The sequence below is a fragment of the Chlorocebus sabaeus genome, chromosome 7, assembly GCF_047675955.1.
Source record: "Chlorocebus sabaeus isolate Y175 chromosome 7, mChlSab1.0.hap1, whole genome shotgun sequence".
Taxonomy (NCBI): Eukaryota; Metazoa; Chordata; class Mammalia; order Primates; family Cercopithecidae; genus Chlorocebus; species Chlorocebus sabaeus.
In genome coordinates, this window is record NC_132910.1 from 90,751,000 (window position 1) to 90,768,517 (window position 17,518).

Sequence of the window (17,518 nt, forward strand, 5' to 3'; positions counted from 1 at the left end):
AACCTCCGCCTCCTGGGTTTCAGCAGATCTCCTGCTTCAGCCTCCCGAGTAGCTGGAATTGCAGGTGTGCACCACCAAACCCAGCTAATTTTTGTATTTTTAGTAGAAATGGTGTTTCACTATGTTGGCCGGGCTTGTCTCAAACTCCTGACCTCAAGTGATCCGCTCGCCTCAGCCTCCCAAAGTGTTGGGATTACAGGTGTGAGCTACTGGGCCGGCCAGCATTTACACACTTTAGATATTCAGTGACAATGTTTAAATCCTAAACAACAGCTTTTGGTAGCAAAAGTGGATTAGTGGAAGGGTAGAGCCTGCTTTGAGAGCCCTTTCTACACCAGGATCAATATTGACTTCTTATGAGAGGGGAGGTCATATAGGAAACACATTGCCTCTAATACTCTAACACAGGGAGAGACCCAAACTACACACTTGGTGTGGAATTTTAAAAGGAAGCCATTTTTAAAACATTAGCACATGGGAAACAGATATTGAGGTACTAAAACAAGTCAGACAAGGGGATAGTGGGGGAGACAACTGGTAAGGAACTAAAACTGAAAGAAATAATGCGAAGGGAAGTAATAGGTGCTGTAACCCAACTGAACGTGGGCCCATTCACCCAGCACACAGAAACAAACACAAGCACCAGGATTTGCAGTGACAGAAAGGGAGGCATTGATTGCAGGGTGCCAAGCAAGGAGAACTGGGCAGCTAACGCTTAAGACCCTAACTCTCCAATGGCTTTCCGGCAAGGGTTTTACAATTTTATTTATTTTATTATTATTTGAAACAGGGTCTTGCTCTGTCACCCAGGCTGGAGTACAGTGATCCTGGCTCACTGCAGCCTTGTCCTCCTAGGCTCAAGCGATCCTGCTGACTCAGCCTCCTGAGTAGCTGGGACTAGAGGTGTGTACCATCACCACACCTGTATTTTTGTATTTTTATTGTATAGACATGGGGTCTCACTATGTTATCCAGGCTGGTCTCAAACTCCTGGGCTCAAGCAGTCCTCCTGCCTCAGCGTCCTAGAATGCTGGGATTACAGGTGTGAGCCACCACACCTAAATGGGTTTTTAAAATTTGTTTTATAGAGATAGGGTCACACTATGTTGCCCAGGTTGGTCTTGAACTCCTAGTCTCAAGGGATCCTCCTACCTTGGCCTCCTAACATTCTGGATTACAGGAGTAAGCCACCAGATTTGGCCCAACAAGGGTTTTTAAAGGCAGGGGTACATTTCAGGAAAGCAGAAGGTAATGGAAAAATAATACATCAATCCTTGGAGGTTATACCTTGGTTTGGCCCCAAAAGGCAGGATATCTTGACACAAGGGCTTACAGGCCACAGGTGGATTCAGAGATTCTTTAGTTTGCAGTTGGTTAAGGGAGCAAGGCTTTGTCTAAAAACTTGGGGTCAGCAGAAAGAAATGTTAAGGTTCTAAACTAAAAAGTATCTGAGACAAGTCTCAATCAATTTAGAAAATTTATTTTTCCACGGTTAAGGATGTACCTGTGACACAGCCTCAGGGGGTCCTGACAACATGTGCCCAAGGTGGTCAGGGCAGAGCCTGGTTTTTTACATTTTAGGGAGACATGAGACATCAATTCATCTATGTCAGATGTACGTTGGTTCAATCCGGAAAGGCGAGACAACTCAAAGTGTGTATCCAGGTCATAGGTAGATAGGAGACATTCTTTGAGTTTCTGACTAGCCTTTTACTGAATCAAAGGAAGCAATCAAATATGTATTTAAGGTGGGTGGATCACTTGAGGTCAGGAGTTCAAGACCAGCCTGGCCAACATGGTGAAACCCCATCTCTACTAAATATACAAAAAACTAGCTGGGCGTGGTGGCACATACCTGTAATCCCAGCTACTCGGGAGGCTGAGGCAGGATAATTGCTTGAACCTGTGAGGTGGAGATTGCAGTGAGCTGAGATCACGCCACTGCACTCCAGCACGGGTGACAGAATGAGACTATCTTATTTAGGAATAGAATGGGAGGCAGGTTTGTCCAATGCATTCCCAGCTTGACTTTTCCCTTTGGCTTAGTGATTTGGGGGTCCTGAGATTTATTTTCCTTTCACAAGGTTTAACCTGTGTGTGTGATTCTCTGCAGGCCCCTCAGGAGGAGATTTAGAACAGGGAATGGTAGTCAGAATTCAGTCCTCAGTTCCCACTTAGCTGAGGTCTGTGTGACAGTGGTCAGCATTTTCCATCTGGTAGGGGTCCTGGTTTCTGAACCTGTGTTCAACTAAGAACCTGTGTTAAGATGTTGCCTTTAGTTTCTATAGGGAACCGAACATCTTGTAACTCTATCTTATTTGGGTGACTATTATTTAAACTATTATTACCTTCTCGCTTAGCGGGTCTGAAGGCTAGCAAGGTGCTTGGAACTTCCCTTGAAGGAACTCAAGAGTTTTTCTCTATTTCCATGCTTGAGGTGGCTGGCAGGTCCCTAAGAGTGTTCCTTGCCCAGTTTGAATGCCAGAAGTTTATTATGGGGTAAAAAGAGGAAGTTAAGGACAGGAGGCAAGACCTATTGAGGGCTCAAAAACTGACAGAGGAGGAAGTGTGGATGCGGAAGTGAAAGAAGTCCACAGAACTCATCACAAGATGAAGGTGGACCCAGGCATCAGAATTGATTATCTAATGAAATGAAGGAGAAGAAAGTCACACTGTTTTATAACAGGGAAACTTCGGCAGGCAGGGAGCCATCATCCCCAAAGTTACCTTGTAAAGGGTATCAGAGCCCTGGCAATGGAAAGTGATTGGCCCACAGGGAGTAAGAATTTACTGACAACAGTATAGGTTTGAATAGGAAAGTTTTATTAGATTGAGAGAAAGCTGCAGAAGAATGCAACGGGCTACCTCAGCGAGAGGACTGAGTGTGCTGGGGGTTGGGGGGGCGGATTTTCCTTAGGGGTATTTATGGACCTTAAAGCAAGAGCCTAGGGGTAATTTGGTCCATATTAGCCATGAATGTCATGATGAATGATTACATTTGTAGACATTTTGGTGTCGTAATGTCAGCAAGGGTTGCACAATGAGTTTCGTCATGCATGCATTCCAGAGACGTATAGAGGTAGAGAAAGTCTAGTTACATATAAATTTTAGGGAAAGAAGCCTGAAACTGGCTTTAGATATAGGGAAGATCAATTACTTCTAAACTCCTCGGATGAGGAGTTCTGCCTCTGGATGGTCAGCTTCATGGGCACCAGGTGGTCTTTGCTGTCTTTAGTGGCCCCTCCCTCCTGGCCTCCTCATCTCCAGGCAATCTTTATGTCACTATAGATTCATTTGCATTTTGAGAATTTTATATAAATGAAATTATATGGTAGTACTCTTTTAAAAAAATCCTTGCTTTCATTCAGCATAATTATTTTGAGATTCACTCATTTTTGGGAGTTATCAATAGTTTATTCCTTTTTCTTATTGTTAAGTAGTATCCCATTGTATGGCTCTATCATGGTTTATTTATCTACTCAGTTGTTGATGGACACTTATATGAGTCAGGGTTCTCCAGAGAAACAGAATCAATACATATACTCACACATAGACACACACACACACGGAGAATTATTTTAAGGAATTGGCTCACACAACTGTGGGGGCTGGCAAGTCTGAAATCTGCAGAAAAGGCTGGTAGGCAAAAGTTGATGTTACAATCTGGTGTTGAAGGGAGTCTGGAGGCAGAAGTCCTTTCTCTTTGGGGGACCTCAGTCTTACCTCCTAGGGCCTTCAACTGATTGGATGAGGCCCACCCACATTAAGGAGGGTAATCTGCTTTACTCCAAATCAATTGATTTCAATATTAATCACATCTAAAAAAGTACCTTCACAGCAACATTTAGGCTGGTGTTTGACCAAACAGCTAGGCACCATATGCTAGCCAAGTTGATGCATAAAATTAGCCATCACAGAGTTGTTCCTGTTACAAACAAAGCTGCTGTGAATATTTGTGTACAATTCTTTGTACTGAAGGAAATAAAAATATTTTATCCAAGATAGATTTCTCTGACAGATTTTGAAATGGCTCTGCAAAGCTGTTTTTTTGTAGGGGAACTTTGCATTGTGGAGAATCTCCATTAATGCAGCCAGACCTTCCCTTGTCCAGATCTGGGAGAGATTAATGGAGTCTGACACCTGTAAAGATCTGGAAGGAACACTTACCATCTATTTTCTCTGAGGGGCTGCCATCTGTGAGATTTCATCTGCATAACAGGACCCCCTCAGCTAGCTGAGCCTCCTTTTCTTCCCCTCCCATATCCTGTCTTGCCACTAAAACCTGACTTACCACCATAATCTGTTTTTTTGGCCATGTTCTGAGCCTGCATTGTTTCTGTGAACCCAAAATATCTGATAAGTCTCAACCAATTTAGAAAGTTTATTTTGTCAAGGTTAAGAACATGCCCGTGACACAGCCTCGGGAGGTCCTGATGACATGTGCCCAAGGTGGTCAGGGTACAGCTTGCTTTTATACATTTCAGAGGGATATGAGACATCAATCAATATGTGCAACACGTACATTGGTTTGGTCCGGGTATGGCAGGAAAACTCAAAGCAGGGGCTTCCAGGTCATTCATAGATAAGAGATAAAGGTTACATTCTTTTGAGTCCTTGATAAGCCTTTCACTGAATACACAATTTAGTCTGGCTCAGTTAATCTGCATTTTGTTTTTTTCTGAAATAGAGTTTCACTCTTGTTGCCCAGGCTGGAATGCAATGGCGTGATCTCGTGATCTCGGCTAACCACAACCTCTGCCTCCTGGGTTCAAGTGATTATCCTGCCTCAGCCTCCTGAGTAGTTGGAATTACAGGCATGCACCACCACGCCCGGCAAAGTTTTTGTATTTTTAGTAGAGACAGGGTTTCTCCATGTTGGTCAGGCTGGTCTCGCTAACTCCCAACCTCAGGTGATCCACCCGCCTCAGCCTCCTAAAGTGCTGGGATTACAAGCGTGAGCCACTGACCAGCGCATTTTTACTTAAGCAATCAGATATGCATTTGTCTCAGGTGAGCAGAGGGATGACTTTCACAGCACCTGTGAAGATAAGCGTATCCTTGTGGGCAAATTGTGCTTTGTAGCTATCTTATTTAGGAATTAAAATGGGAGGCTGGTTTGCCTGCTGGAGTTCTCAGCTTGACTTTTCCCTTGGCTTAGTGATTTTGGGGTCCTGAGATTTATTTTCCTATCACATTTCTGTAGCCTCAAGATGGCATATGAATTTCTGTACCTCACTGTGGGGCTGGGTCTTTGTTCTGAAGGCTGCTATGTATACATATGAAATAAATGTGTGTGATCTTTCAACTTCTGTTAATTAATCTGCCTCATGTCAGTGATTTTCAGTGAACCTCCAGGGGGCCAAGGGCTTTGGTCCCTAGAGTATGGACATACAATTTCGTTTCTCTTAGGGAGATACCTATGAGTGGAATGACTGGGTTATACATTGGAGGTACGTCTAACTAAAAGACTCCCTTCCAAACTGTTTTTCAAAGTGGTTGTACCATTTTACATTCCCACCAGCATTGTATGAAAGTTTCAGTTGTTCTCATATCCTCTCCTGTCTGTCTTTTTTAATTGCTATCATCTGTCTTTTTGATTTTAAACATTCTAATAGATATGTAGTACTATCTAATTGTGATTTAAATTTGCATTTCGCTAATGACTAATGATGTGCCCCATCTTTAACGCAACATTTCCCTTTACTTGCAGGTTATTTTGCTTTGCAAGTTGGAAAGGCAAGATTAAAATACAAAGTTACACCCCCAGCAGTCACTGGGTCACCAGAGTTTGAGAGAGTATTTCGGGCACAGTAAGTAATGCTTCTTCCACCCTTCATGGATCTGTGCCTTTCATAGAGACACAATTCCTGACTAGGGGAAAGGGGTATGGAGAAGACCCTAAGTTCATGTGCAATATCTAGTTATAACAAGTCACTCTTCGCAGCCAAGACTGTTCTCAGAATCCATAAAGTTTGAAGGGTTCAGGACATGAAGTCTCTGCCCACATCTATTACCAGTTCAGCAGGGTGTATTTACAGAAAAGGCTGGGATCTCAGGAGGGACTGCTGTGTCTCCCAAGCAGGGTCACTGGGTCAAAGAGGCTCCCTGGAGCCTTGTGAGACCACAACAGTCTGAAGTTGGATTAGTTATGCTACAATTTTCTATCTTATTTTTTCCTCCCTACTTCAAAACAGAGGTAGATCAGGATTAATCTTCTGCCAGTTTCTCTGTGAATCATTTCTTAAAATCAGAAACTTGTAAGAATGAGAAAGCTTGCCAGCTCACATGCATGCACCATGTTTTTGATCATCTTGTGCTCTTGTTTTTTCAGACCCACACAGAACGTTCCACCATAAACATCATGAACTTGCCTGCTGCAAGAATGCTAGGGCGTCCTTTATATTTCATCCCCCAAAATAAGTGCTTTAAGAAACATTTCATGCATCACTACTGATATGTCATTGGGTTCTTTTGTTACAATCTTGGGGTTTTTCATTTATGTTTACTAGTGAGATTGGCCTATACTTTGCCTTTCTTGTCTGGTTCTTGTCTCATTTTGATACAGATGAACCTAGTCTCAAATGAGTTGGAGGAAGCATCCTGTTCTATTTTCTCAGATAACTTTTTTTTTTTTTTTGAGATGGAGTCTCACTCTGTCATCCAGGCTGGAGTGTAGTGGCGCGATCTCGGCTCACTGCAAACTCTGCCTCCCAGGTTCACACCATTCTCCTGCCTCAGCCTCCCAAGCAGCTGGGACCACAGGCGACTGCCACCATGCCCGGCTAATTTTTTGTGTTTTTAGTAGAGACAGGGTTTCACCATGTTAGCCAGGGTGGTCTCGATCTCCTGACCTTGTGATCCGCCCACCTCAGCCTCCCAAAGTGCTGGGATTACACTGTGCCCAGCCTCTTCTCAGAGAATTTTAATAAGGTTGGAAGAGTATATTCCTTCAAGGTTGTATAGAACTTGCCTTAAAATAATCTGGGCCTGATGTTTTTCTTGTGGAAAATTTTTAAATTATGGGATTTACATTGTTTAATGATTATTGGACTAGGCAGGCTTTTTATTACATCTTGAATCAATTTTGGCAGGCCTTGGTCCTTGAGATGATAACAGTGGTCTCTTGATTTACCCACTTGCTCCAAGGCGGGTTTTACAGACTACTCCCTAGGCTTGAAAGTGTAGGGTGAATACCACCGGGAGTACACGAGATAATTGTAAGCGGTGTGTAGACTTGGTTTTAAATGACATTGAACTACATGATGAGGAATCATTCTCATCTCAATTATCTTTGAATCCTTATGGTTATATCAAGTGGAAAGTATTGGTTTGGAGCCAGCATGTCCCACACCTCAAAATTAATGTTTATTTTTATCAAAGTTATACATGTACATGATCTGAAAATAAAGTGGAATTACAGGTTTTATGACAACAAATAACTCTTCCTTGTCCCTACCTCTCCTCACCCTCTATTCTTAGAGATAACCCCTTTTGACTACTACTTTGAGTATTTACTTCCGTATTTCTAAACATTATACTTTCACTGCTATTTATTGATTCACAAATTTTAGACATTGTCAATTGGCTTCTTTTAATGGAAGAAAGAATTTCATGCTCCTTTACTTCCTCTTCTCCTTACCTCATCCTTCCAGTAACATTATATCACTCTGTTGAGTTAAACCAATAGCCAATGTTTATATTATTGTGATTAAGAAAATAATGTTGAAAGCAGAGCCATATAGTATACTGTGGTTACATTTCCTTCTTGTGCAATTTTTTTTCCCCTAGGGTTAATAATTGTCTCTTTATTTCTTTGTTTGCTTAGTTTCATGCCCAAATCTTCTGCAGAACTGAAAATCTCCTTTCATTACATTCAAATGCATTAGATAATCTAGTAATACGTTTTTCTGTCTTGAAGTCATTTCTGCCTGAGTCCTCCACTTTTTGCTCCAAGCTGCGGGATGCTCTTGGTGCTTGCTGCACAGCTGCTGTCCTGGGACTTCTGTCACCATCCTAGAAATTTCCCTTATACTCTCCTGATTTGGATTTCCTGGACCTCCTGTTTCCCTGTTAAGTGGCCTTCTCTCTTATTTTAGTGAAGTGTGCCCTTCAGAAGCTTCCTGAGAGAGGGTGAATGTTTGGTAAAGTTTCGAGACTTCACATATCTGAAAATGCACCTTTATCTTGCCTCACAGTTAAGGGATGGCTTGGTTACATACATTTCTGTATTAGAAATCCTTACCCTCAGAGTTTTTGAAAAAGTTTGCTCCATGACTTCCTAGTTTCCGTTGATATTATTGAAATGTTCTGTGCTATTCTGATTCTGGACCTTTTGTTTGGAAACTATGGAAGCTTCAGGATCTTGCCTGGCCTACTGTCCCAAGATGTTAATAGCATTGTGCTTGTTGAGAGACTTTTTCTTCACTGTGCTCAACCCCAGGTGAGGCCTTTTCACAGCCTGAAAACTCCTGTCCTTCTGTTTTAGAATTTTTTTTAGTTTTAAGATAGGGTCTCACTCTGTCGCCTTGGCTGAAGTGCAGTGGCATGATCTCAGCTCACTGCAGCCTTGACCTGCCAGGCTCAGGCAATCCTCCTACCTCTGCCTCCTTAGTATCTGGGACTACAGGTCCGTGCTACCATGCCCTGCTAATATTTGTATTTTTTGGTAGAGATGAAGTTTCACCTTGTTGCCCAGGCTGGTCTCGAACTTCTGGGCTCAAGCAATCTGCCCACCTCAGCCTCCCAAAGTGCTGGGACTACAGGTGTGAGCCACTACTCCTGGCCCAGAATATTTTTTAATATTATTTTTTCCCCCAAATTTCCTCTCCTTCATTTTCTCTGTTCTTTCATTCTTAAAACACACACCAGTTGTGTGTTAACCTCCAGGACTGATCCTCTAGTTTTCTTTTATCTTCAGGTTTTCATATTTTTGAATTTTTGTTCTTTCAGAGGAATTTCTTCAACTTCTAACTTTTTATTGAAATTTCAGATATCATAATTTTAATTTCCAGTAACTTATTTTTATTCTCTGATTGTTTTTTAGTTGTTGGTACTGATGTTAAGCCATCACTTTTTTATTTCATTGATGCAGTTGATTCTCTCATATTTGAGGATTTTAGTTATAATTTAAAAAATTCTCTGTAACATTTCTGCTTCTTCTAAGTATCTTCTTGTATTTTTTGGCCTTTGTCTTTCATTTGTATTTATTATTTACCCATTAAATATTTATTGAGCACCTCTGTGTACTGGGCATTGTTGTCATAGCTTGGCCTAGATCCATGAACAAATTCGACAAAAATCCTTGCCCTCTTGGAGTTTGCTGAGGAAGCCAGAAAATAAACAATAAGCAGATGATATTATAAGAAAATAATATAAGCTGGGTATAGTAGCTCACACCTGTAATCCCAGGGACTCAGGAGGCCCAGATGGGAGGACTGCTTGAGACCAGAAGTTCAAGAGCAGCCTGGGCAACATAACAAGAGCCCGCTCTCTCTATTGAAAAAAAAATTAAAAAATTAGCCACATGTGGGTGCATACCTGTAGTCCTAGCTACTTGGGAGGCTAAGGTGGGAGGACTGGTTGAGCCCAGGAGTTCAAGGCTTCAGTGAGCTTTGATCATGCCACTGTATTCCAGCCTGGGCAACAGAGAAAGACTCCAACTCAAAATAAAAGAGAACATCATATATTATGTTAGAAGGTAATCGGTGCTAAAGAAAAAAGAAAACAAAAAAAGATAGCATTGTAAGAGGGTATGGGATGGGTTCCTGGGGGATGAGTTGGTGGTTTGTGATGTCCAATAGGGCCATGGGTGTAGGTCCTGCTGAGAAGATGGCATTTGTGAACATGTAGAGAAAGAGCTCTTGGGTCAGAGAGAATAGTCAGGGAAAAGCCCTTAACTGGGGATACACCTAGTGGGTTAGTCAGGAGGTCAGGGGGCTGCAGAGGAGGAGCCTGGCAGGGAGTGGGAGGAGGTCAAGTCAGAGAGGTCAGAGATGGCTGGGTCACACTGGGCCTTAAAGGCCACTGTAGGGGACTTTGGCTTTTCTCTGAGTGAAATGGAAAGTCATGACAGGGTTTTAAGCAAAAGAGTGACATGATCTTATATTTTAAAAGGAGAATCCTGTTTGCTTTGCTGAGAAGAGTCTGTATGGAGGCATTGGTAGAAGCACAAAATTCATTTAGAAAGCTATAGCAACATTCCAGGCAAGAGATGATGGTAGCTGTGTTGCAGAATTTTTGCTCCTTAGTTCAGCTAAAACTGGGTTCCTGTCACATGGCCAGGAAAGATTGGGCGTGCTGACACATTGAAGGGTGAGTAGAGCAGAATTTATTGGATGTAAAGGAAAAAACAAAAGAAAAAGAAACTCTCAGCAAAGCGAGAGGGGGTCCTACTCACAGGCCCCTGCCTCGCAGGTTGATTCCAGGTCACCATCCACGAGCTGGAGACCAGGCTCCTCCCCCTGCACAAGGTGCGAACTTCCTGTGGCTCCTCCCCATTCCCCCAGTGAGCGTGCGGGCTTTATTCAGGAAGAATCAGTCTGGAAAGGGTGGGTGAACGGGGCAGTTCTCCCTCAGGGTGGCGGGTTTCATGCTGGATGAGCAGTCCGGCCTTTCAGCCTTCAGGCTCTTTTAGAGTTGAGGGTGGGGTTTCACCAGGGACCCTTGGCTGTCTCCTATCTCTGTCAGCTAGAGCCAGGGAGATAGCAGTGAAATGATGGCAAGTGGTCAGGTTCTGGATATATTTTGAGGGTAGACTCAATAGAATTTTCTGACATAATGAATGTGAAGTGTGAGAACAGTCAAGAATGGTTCTTGGATTATTGGCCTGAGCATCCATCCCAAAGGATGATGTTGTGATGATCTGAGACAGAGAAGGCTGCAGGAGAAGCGGTTTTGGGGCAGTATTAGGAGGTTCGGTCTTGACCTAACACAATACTCCTTGTGTTGTGTTTGAGATGTGGCTTATGCTACCATCAAGGAGAGGCCTTAAGCATTATGATCTACTAAGCTATTTGGATTGTTTATGATTGCATCATAAACTGACAAATACATTGTTGGTTACACCTCCAAGCAGAGAGGCAGCTGGATAAATAAATCTGCATTTTAAGAGAGAGATCTGAGCTGGAAATATAAATTCAGGAGTCATTGGCACAGGAAGATGATTTACGGCCATGAGACTGGATAAAACCACTTAGGGGAGTGTGTGTAGGTGTATTATTCCGTTTTCATGCTGCTGATAAAGACGTACTGGAGACTGAGCAATTTAAAAAACAAAGAGGTTTTACTCGGGAGGCTGAGGCAGGAGAATGGCGTGAACTCGGGAGGCGGGGCTTGCAGTGAGCTGAGATCCGGCCACTGCACTCCAGCCTGGGCAACAGAGCCAGACTCCGTCTCAAAAAAAAAAAAAAAAAAAACAAAGAAGTTTAATTATACTTACAGTTCCATGTGGCTGGGGAAGTCTCACAATCATGGAGAAAGGCAAGTCACATCTTACATGGATGGCAGCAGGCAAAAAAAGAGAGAGCTTGTGCAGGGGAAATGCCTCTTTTAAAAACTATCAGATTTTTTTTTTTTTTTTTTTTTTGAGGTGGAGTCTTACTCTGTCGCTCAGGCTGGAGTGCAGTGGCCGCAATCTTGGCTCGCTGCAACCTCCACCTCCCAAGTTCAAGCAATTCTTGTGCCTCAGCCTCCTGAGCACTGGAATTACAGGTGCCTGCCACCATGCCTAGCTCATTTTTTGTACTTTTAGTAGAGACAGGGTTTCACCATGTGAACTGGGCTGGTCTCGAATGCCTGAACTCAGGTGATCCGACTGTCTTGGCCTCCCAAAGTGGTGGGATTACAGGTATGAGCCACCGTACCCGGCCTAAAACCATTAGATCTTGTGAGACATATTCACTGTCACAAGAATAGCATGGGAAAGACTTGCCCCTATGATTCAATTATTCCTGCCAGGGCCCTCCCACAACACGTGGGAATTCAAGATGAGACTGGGGTGGGGACACAGCCAAACCATATCAGTAGGTAAAGAAGAAAAGAGGACTGAGCCCTGATGGCATTAGGAGGTCAAGATGATGATAAGGGTCCTGCAGAAAGATCTGAATAAAGGAGATCTTAGGGGTTTTACCCAAACATCAGGTATTAATAATTCTCAACTGGCTGTTAAGAAAGAGGCATTAGAGAGTGATGTGGAAGCTCCATGTGCATGGCTGGGGCTTATGATTGGTCAGGAGGCAGCTTTTTTCTGGAGAACCCCCAAAGTATCTGTAGGTAATCTTTCTGGTACCACTTGGTTTTTCTAGAGAAAACTCTTTAAACCTCCTTCAGCAGTTGAAGGAAAGAGGGTTAGAGATAGGATAATAGGCCTGACTTTTGAGAGTGCAGTAGGTAAAGACAGGAAGGTTTTTCGACTGTGCAGTGTGCAGCATGCAGATTCTGACTGTTTTCAGGACAGAATTTTACCCCCACCCTCTATTGTTCCTGAAGTCCCCAACAGCCTCTGGTTCTGTTTCTCCAGGCAATAAGCCTCCCACCTCCTGTGATGGGGAGCAGGGTGGGTCTCAGGAGTGGGAAGCATAGGTGGAGGGCAGCTAAGCCCTCCTTATTCAGTCTTTCAACAACTCTTATGTTCCAGTCTTTGGCCTCTAAGGTATCTGGGGTGCCCAATTCCTGAGCTTCTTTTGATTCTGGGGTAAGGATGGTCTCAGTCTTCATTGCTTCCTCCTTCAACAGGCACGTAGGTTTCGGCTTTCTGCACTCTACCAGTCCAGTCACTGTTCCTCCGTGTGCTGTCTTTCCTGCATAAATTTGCTAATGTCTCTCTTCCACTCTTGAGAGCTTGTTTGGAGGTTCTAGCAGGAGGGCGTAGCTACTCATATACCCTTGACTGAAAACTGGTCCTCCTGTATTGAGGATGGCCGTCCTCTTTGAGCATGCAGCTTTGGGAGGGACACACATGGAGTGGGGAGGGAGGAAGGGAACACCCACCTAGCCAGCCAGATCAACTGAATCAACCTGGCAATTGATGGGGTGACCGATGTTGCAGCCAGATCACCCTCACTTCCTCTCTCTTATTCTTGTGATCTGCTCTCATTCTCTTTGTTCTTGATTACTTATATCTATTTTTTTAATATCTATTTTTTTTTTCTTTTACCAGCATTTTAGTGAAGCTTCAGAAGTGAGGAGAAATGAATATGGGTTCTATCTGCCATGTTTAGCAGGAAGTCATCACCACATGTTTTTGACATCCTGTGCACACCCATTTTCCCTTGTCAACAAAAAGAGTCAAATGCTATAAAATACTTAAAGAGATTTATGTATGTATTTATTTATTTTTTAGACAGAATCTCACTCTGTCGCTGAGACTGGCATGGAATGGCGCAGTCTTGGCTCACTGCAACCTCCCCTTCCTGGGTTCAAGCAATTCTTTTGCCTCAGTCTCCCAAGTAGCTGGGACTACAGGCACGTGCCACCACACCCAGCTAATTGTTGTATTTTTAGTAGAGACAGAGACAGCGTTTCACCATGTTGGCCAGGCTGGTCTCAAAGTCCTGACCTCAAGTGATCCACCCTCCTCGGCCTCCCAAAGTGCTGGGATTACACGCATGAGCCACCACACCCAGCCTGAAGACATTTATTCTGAGTCAAATATCAGTGATCATAGCCCATGCCACAGCCCTCAGGAGGTCCTGAGAACACGTGCCCAGTTTGGTTGGGGTGCAACTTGGCTTTATACATTTTAGGGAGATATGAAACTTCAATCAGATACATTTAAGAAATACATTGGTTTTGTCCAGAAAAGTCGGACAATGTGAAGTGGGGTGGGGTGGGGGCAGGGGGCTTCCAGCTTAAAGGTAGATTTAAAATTTTTTCTGGTTGACAACTGGTTGAGTTTATCTAAAGACCTGGGTTCAACAGAAGGGAATGTCTGGGTTAAGGATTATGGAGACCAAAGTTCTTATTTGCAGAGGAAGCCTTCAGATACTAGGCTTCAGAGAGAATAGCTTGTAAAATGTTTCTTATCAGACTTAAAGTCCGTGTTGCTGTTAATGCTGAAGAGGTATAAGGGGGTATGTCCGACTCTCACTTTCCATCATGGCCTGAAACAGCCTCTCAGGTTAAATTTTTAAAAAGCCCTGGCTGAGGAGGAAGTGCATTCAGATGGCTGGGGGGCCTTAGAATTTAATTTTTGGTTTACACCCTATTTGACAGAGAAAGAATCTCATGCTCAGAGCCTTCAGCAATCAAAAGTGTCTAACTAGAATTTAGTAACTTTTTGTTTTCTTTGGGTTTATTTTTATACTTATCCTTTATTTAGAAAGTTATACTCTGTCTGCACTTGTAATAATATAAAATTTGTTTTTTCCTAATTTCAGCAAAAGGAAGCTGATTTGTAGAAAGATAGTGCTACATTAAAAGGCTAAGACTTTGACAGTGTTAGGTTAATGCTTGAAGTTTGGGAGACACTATGCTATTTATAAAAACCATCACAGGAAGAAATTCCAGATCTTCCCACTTTGTCTTTCATGATCTGAAAATTTCTTGTGGGGAACTACTGGGTATCCAGTAGGCTAAGTCCCTGGGCCACTTCTTGGTTCTATTTTTATTCTCATAGTTTCCACAAATTTGACTTTCTTTGAAGTTATTTTGCTCTCCCTCCTCTTCTATATCTGGAATCCTCTTGTCCCAGGAATAAAACTGAACACTACTTCCAAGTATTTCTCTCCAGTTACTATTTATAAAGTAAGTACTGTATACAAACCCAGTTTCCTTGTTAGAAATGTTTTGCTTTGTTGGATTAATCATGGTAGAACAGAGAATGGTTAAAAAATGACGATCAATAATCAGGACAGATTTGGAGCCAGGAAATACCTTGAGCAACCACACAGCAGTTGTTCCCCTGGTTTCTCACTGAAGAATGATTGGGGATGGCTCCACTCCATACTTCGAATTTCTTTTTGAATTTTCCACAGCCCTAGCCCAATTTTTGCCTTAGATTCTAAGGTGTAGGATAAATCAGGCCAAACCAGATCAGAGTCATTGCTTGCAAAGCCATTTAGACTTTCTCTGAAATAGTTAGAGCAGAATTCCCTGGAATAACAGTTCAGTCCAAAGCCTACTTGGTTATCTGATCTTTTTCCTGGAGGAGGTATGCACTGTCTTTTCTGGCTCTCCTGAACCAGAAGCGCTGGTTTCCCTTTGCCTCTCTGGAAGGACTTAGAGCTTAGAGGTCTGGCCTTTTCCTTGCTCTTTTCTCCTGCTGATTTTGACCTCAGCATAGCCAAGAAGCCCAAAGTTATGACTAATTCTATCTTTAGGTGGACCTCGACATCTCATCAGCAGTCACTTCAAGGTTCACTGATCCTAAAGGACTGTTTCTTGTTCGAAGGTCATCTTAGGCTAGGTATCTATTTGTGAGCAGAGCTGATAATGGAGTCCAGCCTTTCTGAATTACTAGCCCTGGGCTCCTTAGAATCTCCACCCACTTCCTCTTCCCTTCCTTACAGGAGACGACTTACAGATGACAGTCTCTAGAGTCTTGATGTCTTTCACAATTTTTTAAAATTGTGAAAATAGTAACTATAATTTCACCAAGGACCGTTCCTTTTTGTTATTGCTGAACTTAGAAAATTCTATCTTGTCTAATCTGAGCACCTTGATCCCTTTAGAGGAAAGTCATTTTATAAAATCTAAAAAGTAGATCCAAGTAATAAATTGATCTTCTTGCAATTTAAATACATTTCCTCTGATTCTGCCTTCACTGGAAGGGGAGAATAGCAGCTGACCTCACTCCTTTTCATGTGCTGAAAGACCATTATTAAGCATCTTTCATCTTTTGGATTTTGAGGCTAGGGAGCACTAATTCTTCACCTTTTTTCCTCCAACCATTTAGAAATTTTGGTTCTCTTTAGACAAAAATTTTTAATATTCTTTCTAAACCTGGAGTCTAGATGTATATCTAGTATAATAATGCTTTCTTTGGTGCTGGTAAAGACAGAAGAATTGCCTCTTAGTTCTTGCGAATGCACTCCTATTTGCTTAATGCGAATTATTCAGTTCCTATTCCAAAATTAACCTGCCACAAGGCACAGGTAAGCCTAATCATCGTGAATCTTGGTACCCTTTAGAAATATTAGCCTCAAAAAAAAAAAAAAAAGAAAAGAAATATTAGCCTCTTCTCACTCTACTGTGATTCTGTTTTTTTTTTTTTTTTTTACATTTTATTAACTTTTTAATGTCATTTTGAATTCTGATTCTGAAATTTGGAAATTAAAACCAGTGACCTTAATGCATGTCTAAAAACTATGGAGAAAGGAAAATTTACAAGAATAGTGATTTGTCAGACATTCTGCAACTATAAGATTACATTAATGTGGGCCACTGACTTTTGCAATGAGTGGAAAAAAGTAGAAGAAAAAGAGACAGGAAACATATTACTATTTTCTTACAAGCGTAACTATCATGGACAATAGCAGAAAGCACTAGATGCCCTTATCCCCTCACTTATCATAAAGGGCTAGGGCATAAAGGGCTAGGGGCTGGGTGCAGTGGCCCATGCCTGTAATACCAGCAGTTTTGGGAGGCCAAGGCGGGTGGATCACTTGAGGTCAGGAGTTCAGGACCAGCCTGGCCAACATGGGGAAACCTCATCTCTATTAAAAAATACAAAAATTAGCTGGGCGTGGTAGCACCTGCCTGTAATCCCAGCTACTCGGGAGGCTGAGGCAGGAGAATCATTTGAACCCAGGAGGCAGAGGTTGCAGTGAGCTGAGATCACGCCACTGCACTCCAGCCTGGGTGACAGAGTGAGACTCCATCTCAAAGAAAAAAAAAAGAAAAAAATAAAAAGGGATCTCCCAAAACGACGGAGTGATTCTGTGTGATGAGCTCCTCAAACTCCAGTGTCCTTGCAGATACCAAGCAGCATCTGTCACATAAGCCGGGAGATTCTCCAAGTGATCAGGGGACAAGAAGGAGCTGGGATGCAGAGGAAATGCAAATCTCCCTTCCCTGCATGCTCTTCGTGTTCCCTACAAGCAGCACCACTGAAGGGCAGTGGTGGGACTCATGCCCTCCTGCCACCAGCCACCACCTACCTATTGTGTCCCCACTCAGAGTTACTTGACAAGGAGCAATTTAGACAGTTACACATCTCTATAAAAAGATTAACTCCAGCAACCTCTCATCCCAAGCCTTTTCTGAGCCTATTAACCTGTTGCTCTGATCCCAGTCAGTGTAATCATCCAAAAGACCGCCCGGGGCCAAAGTCAGAAGACCAAGGCCAGGTCATCCATTCAGAGTGCTAGCTGCTCATGGCAGTGTGCAGCCCACTGCTTCAGTGAGTCACCTAAACAAGAGGAGAAAGAATCAGGAGCAAACAAAAAACCTGCAAGAAGCAAACCTCCTTTGAATTGCTTTGTCTGTTTTTATTTAGAAAAAGATCTACTATGAGCATGGCATTAGAAATGGCTCATGAGGTTTTCCCTTAGGAGAATGTTTCATATTTTCTGAACAAAGT

The 17,518-nt window shown here is 42.7% G+C and overlaps 1 protein-coding gene across 2 annotated transcripts in view; it reads left to right on the forward strand.

Moving 5' to 3' along the window:
• MGST2 (microsomal glutathione S-transferase 2) overlaps window positions 1-17,518 on the forward strand; it is a 37,165-nt gene that overhangs the window by 6,835 nt on the left and 12,812 nt on the right. The window contains exon 2 of one of the 2 annotated variants that reach the window (XM_007999836.3): window positions 5,711-5,810. The exons of the other annotated variant lie outside the window; for it this stretch is intronic. Within the exon in view, the coding sequence (XP_007998027.1) occupies window positions 5,711-5,810 (100 nt within the window). The remainder of the gene's footprint in view (window positions 1-5,710; window positions 5,811-17,518) is intronic. 2 annotated transcript variants of the gene reach the window in all.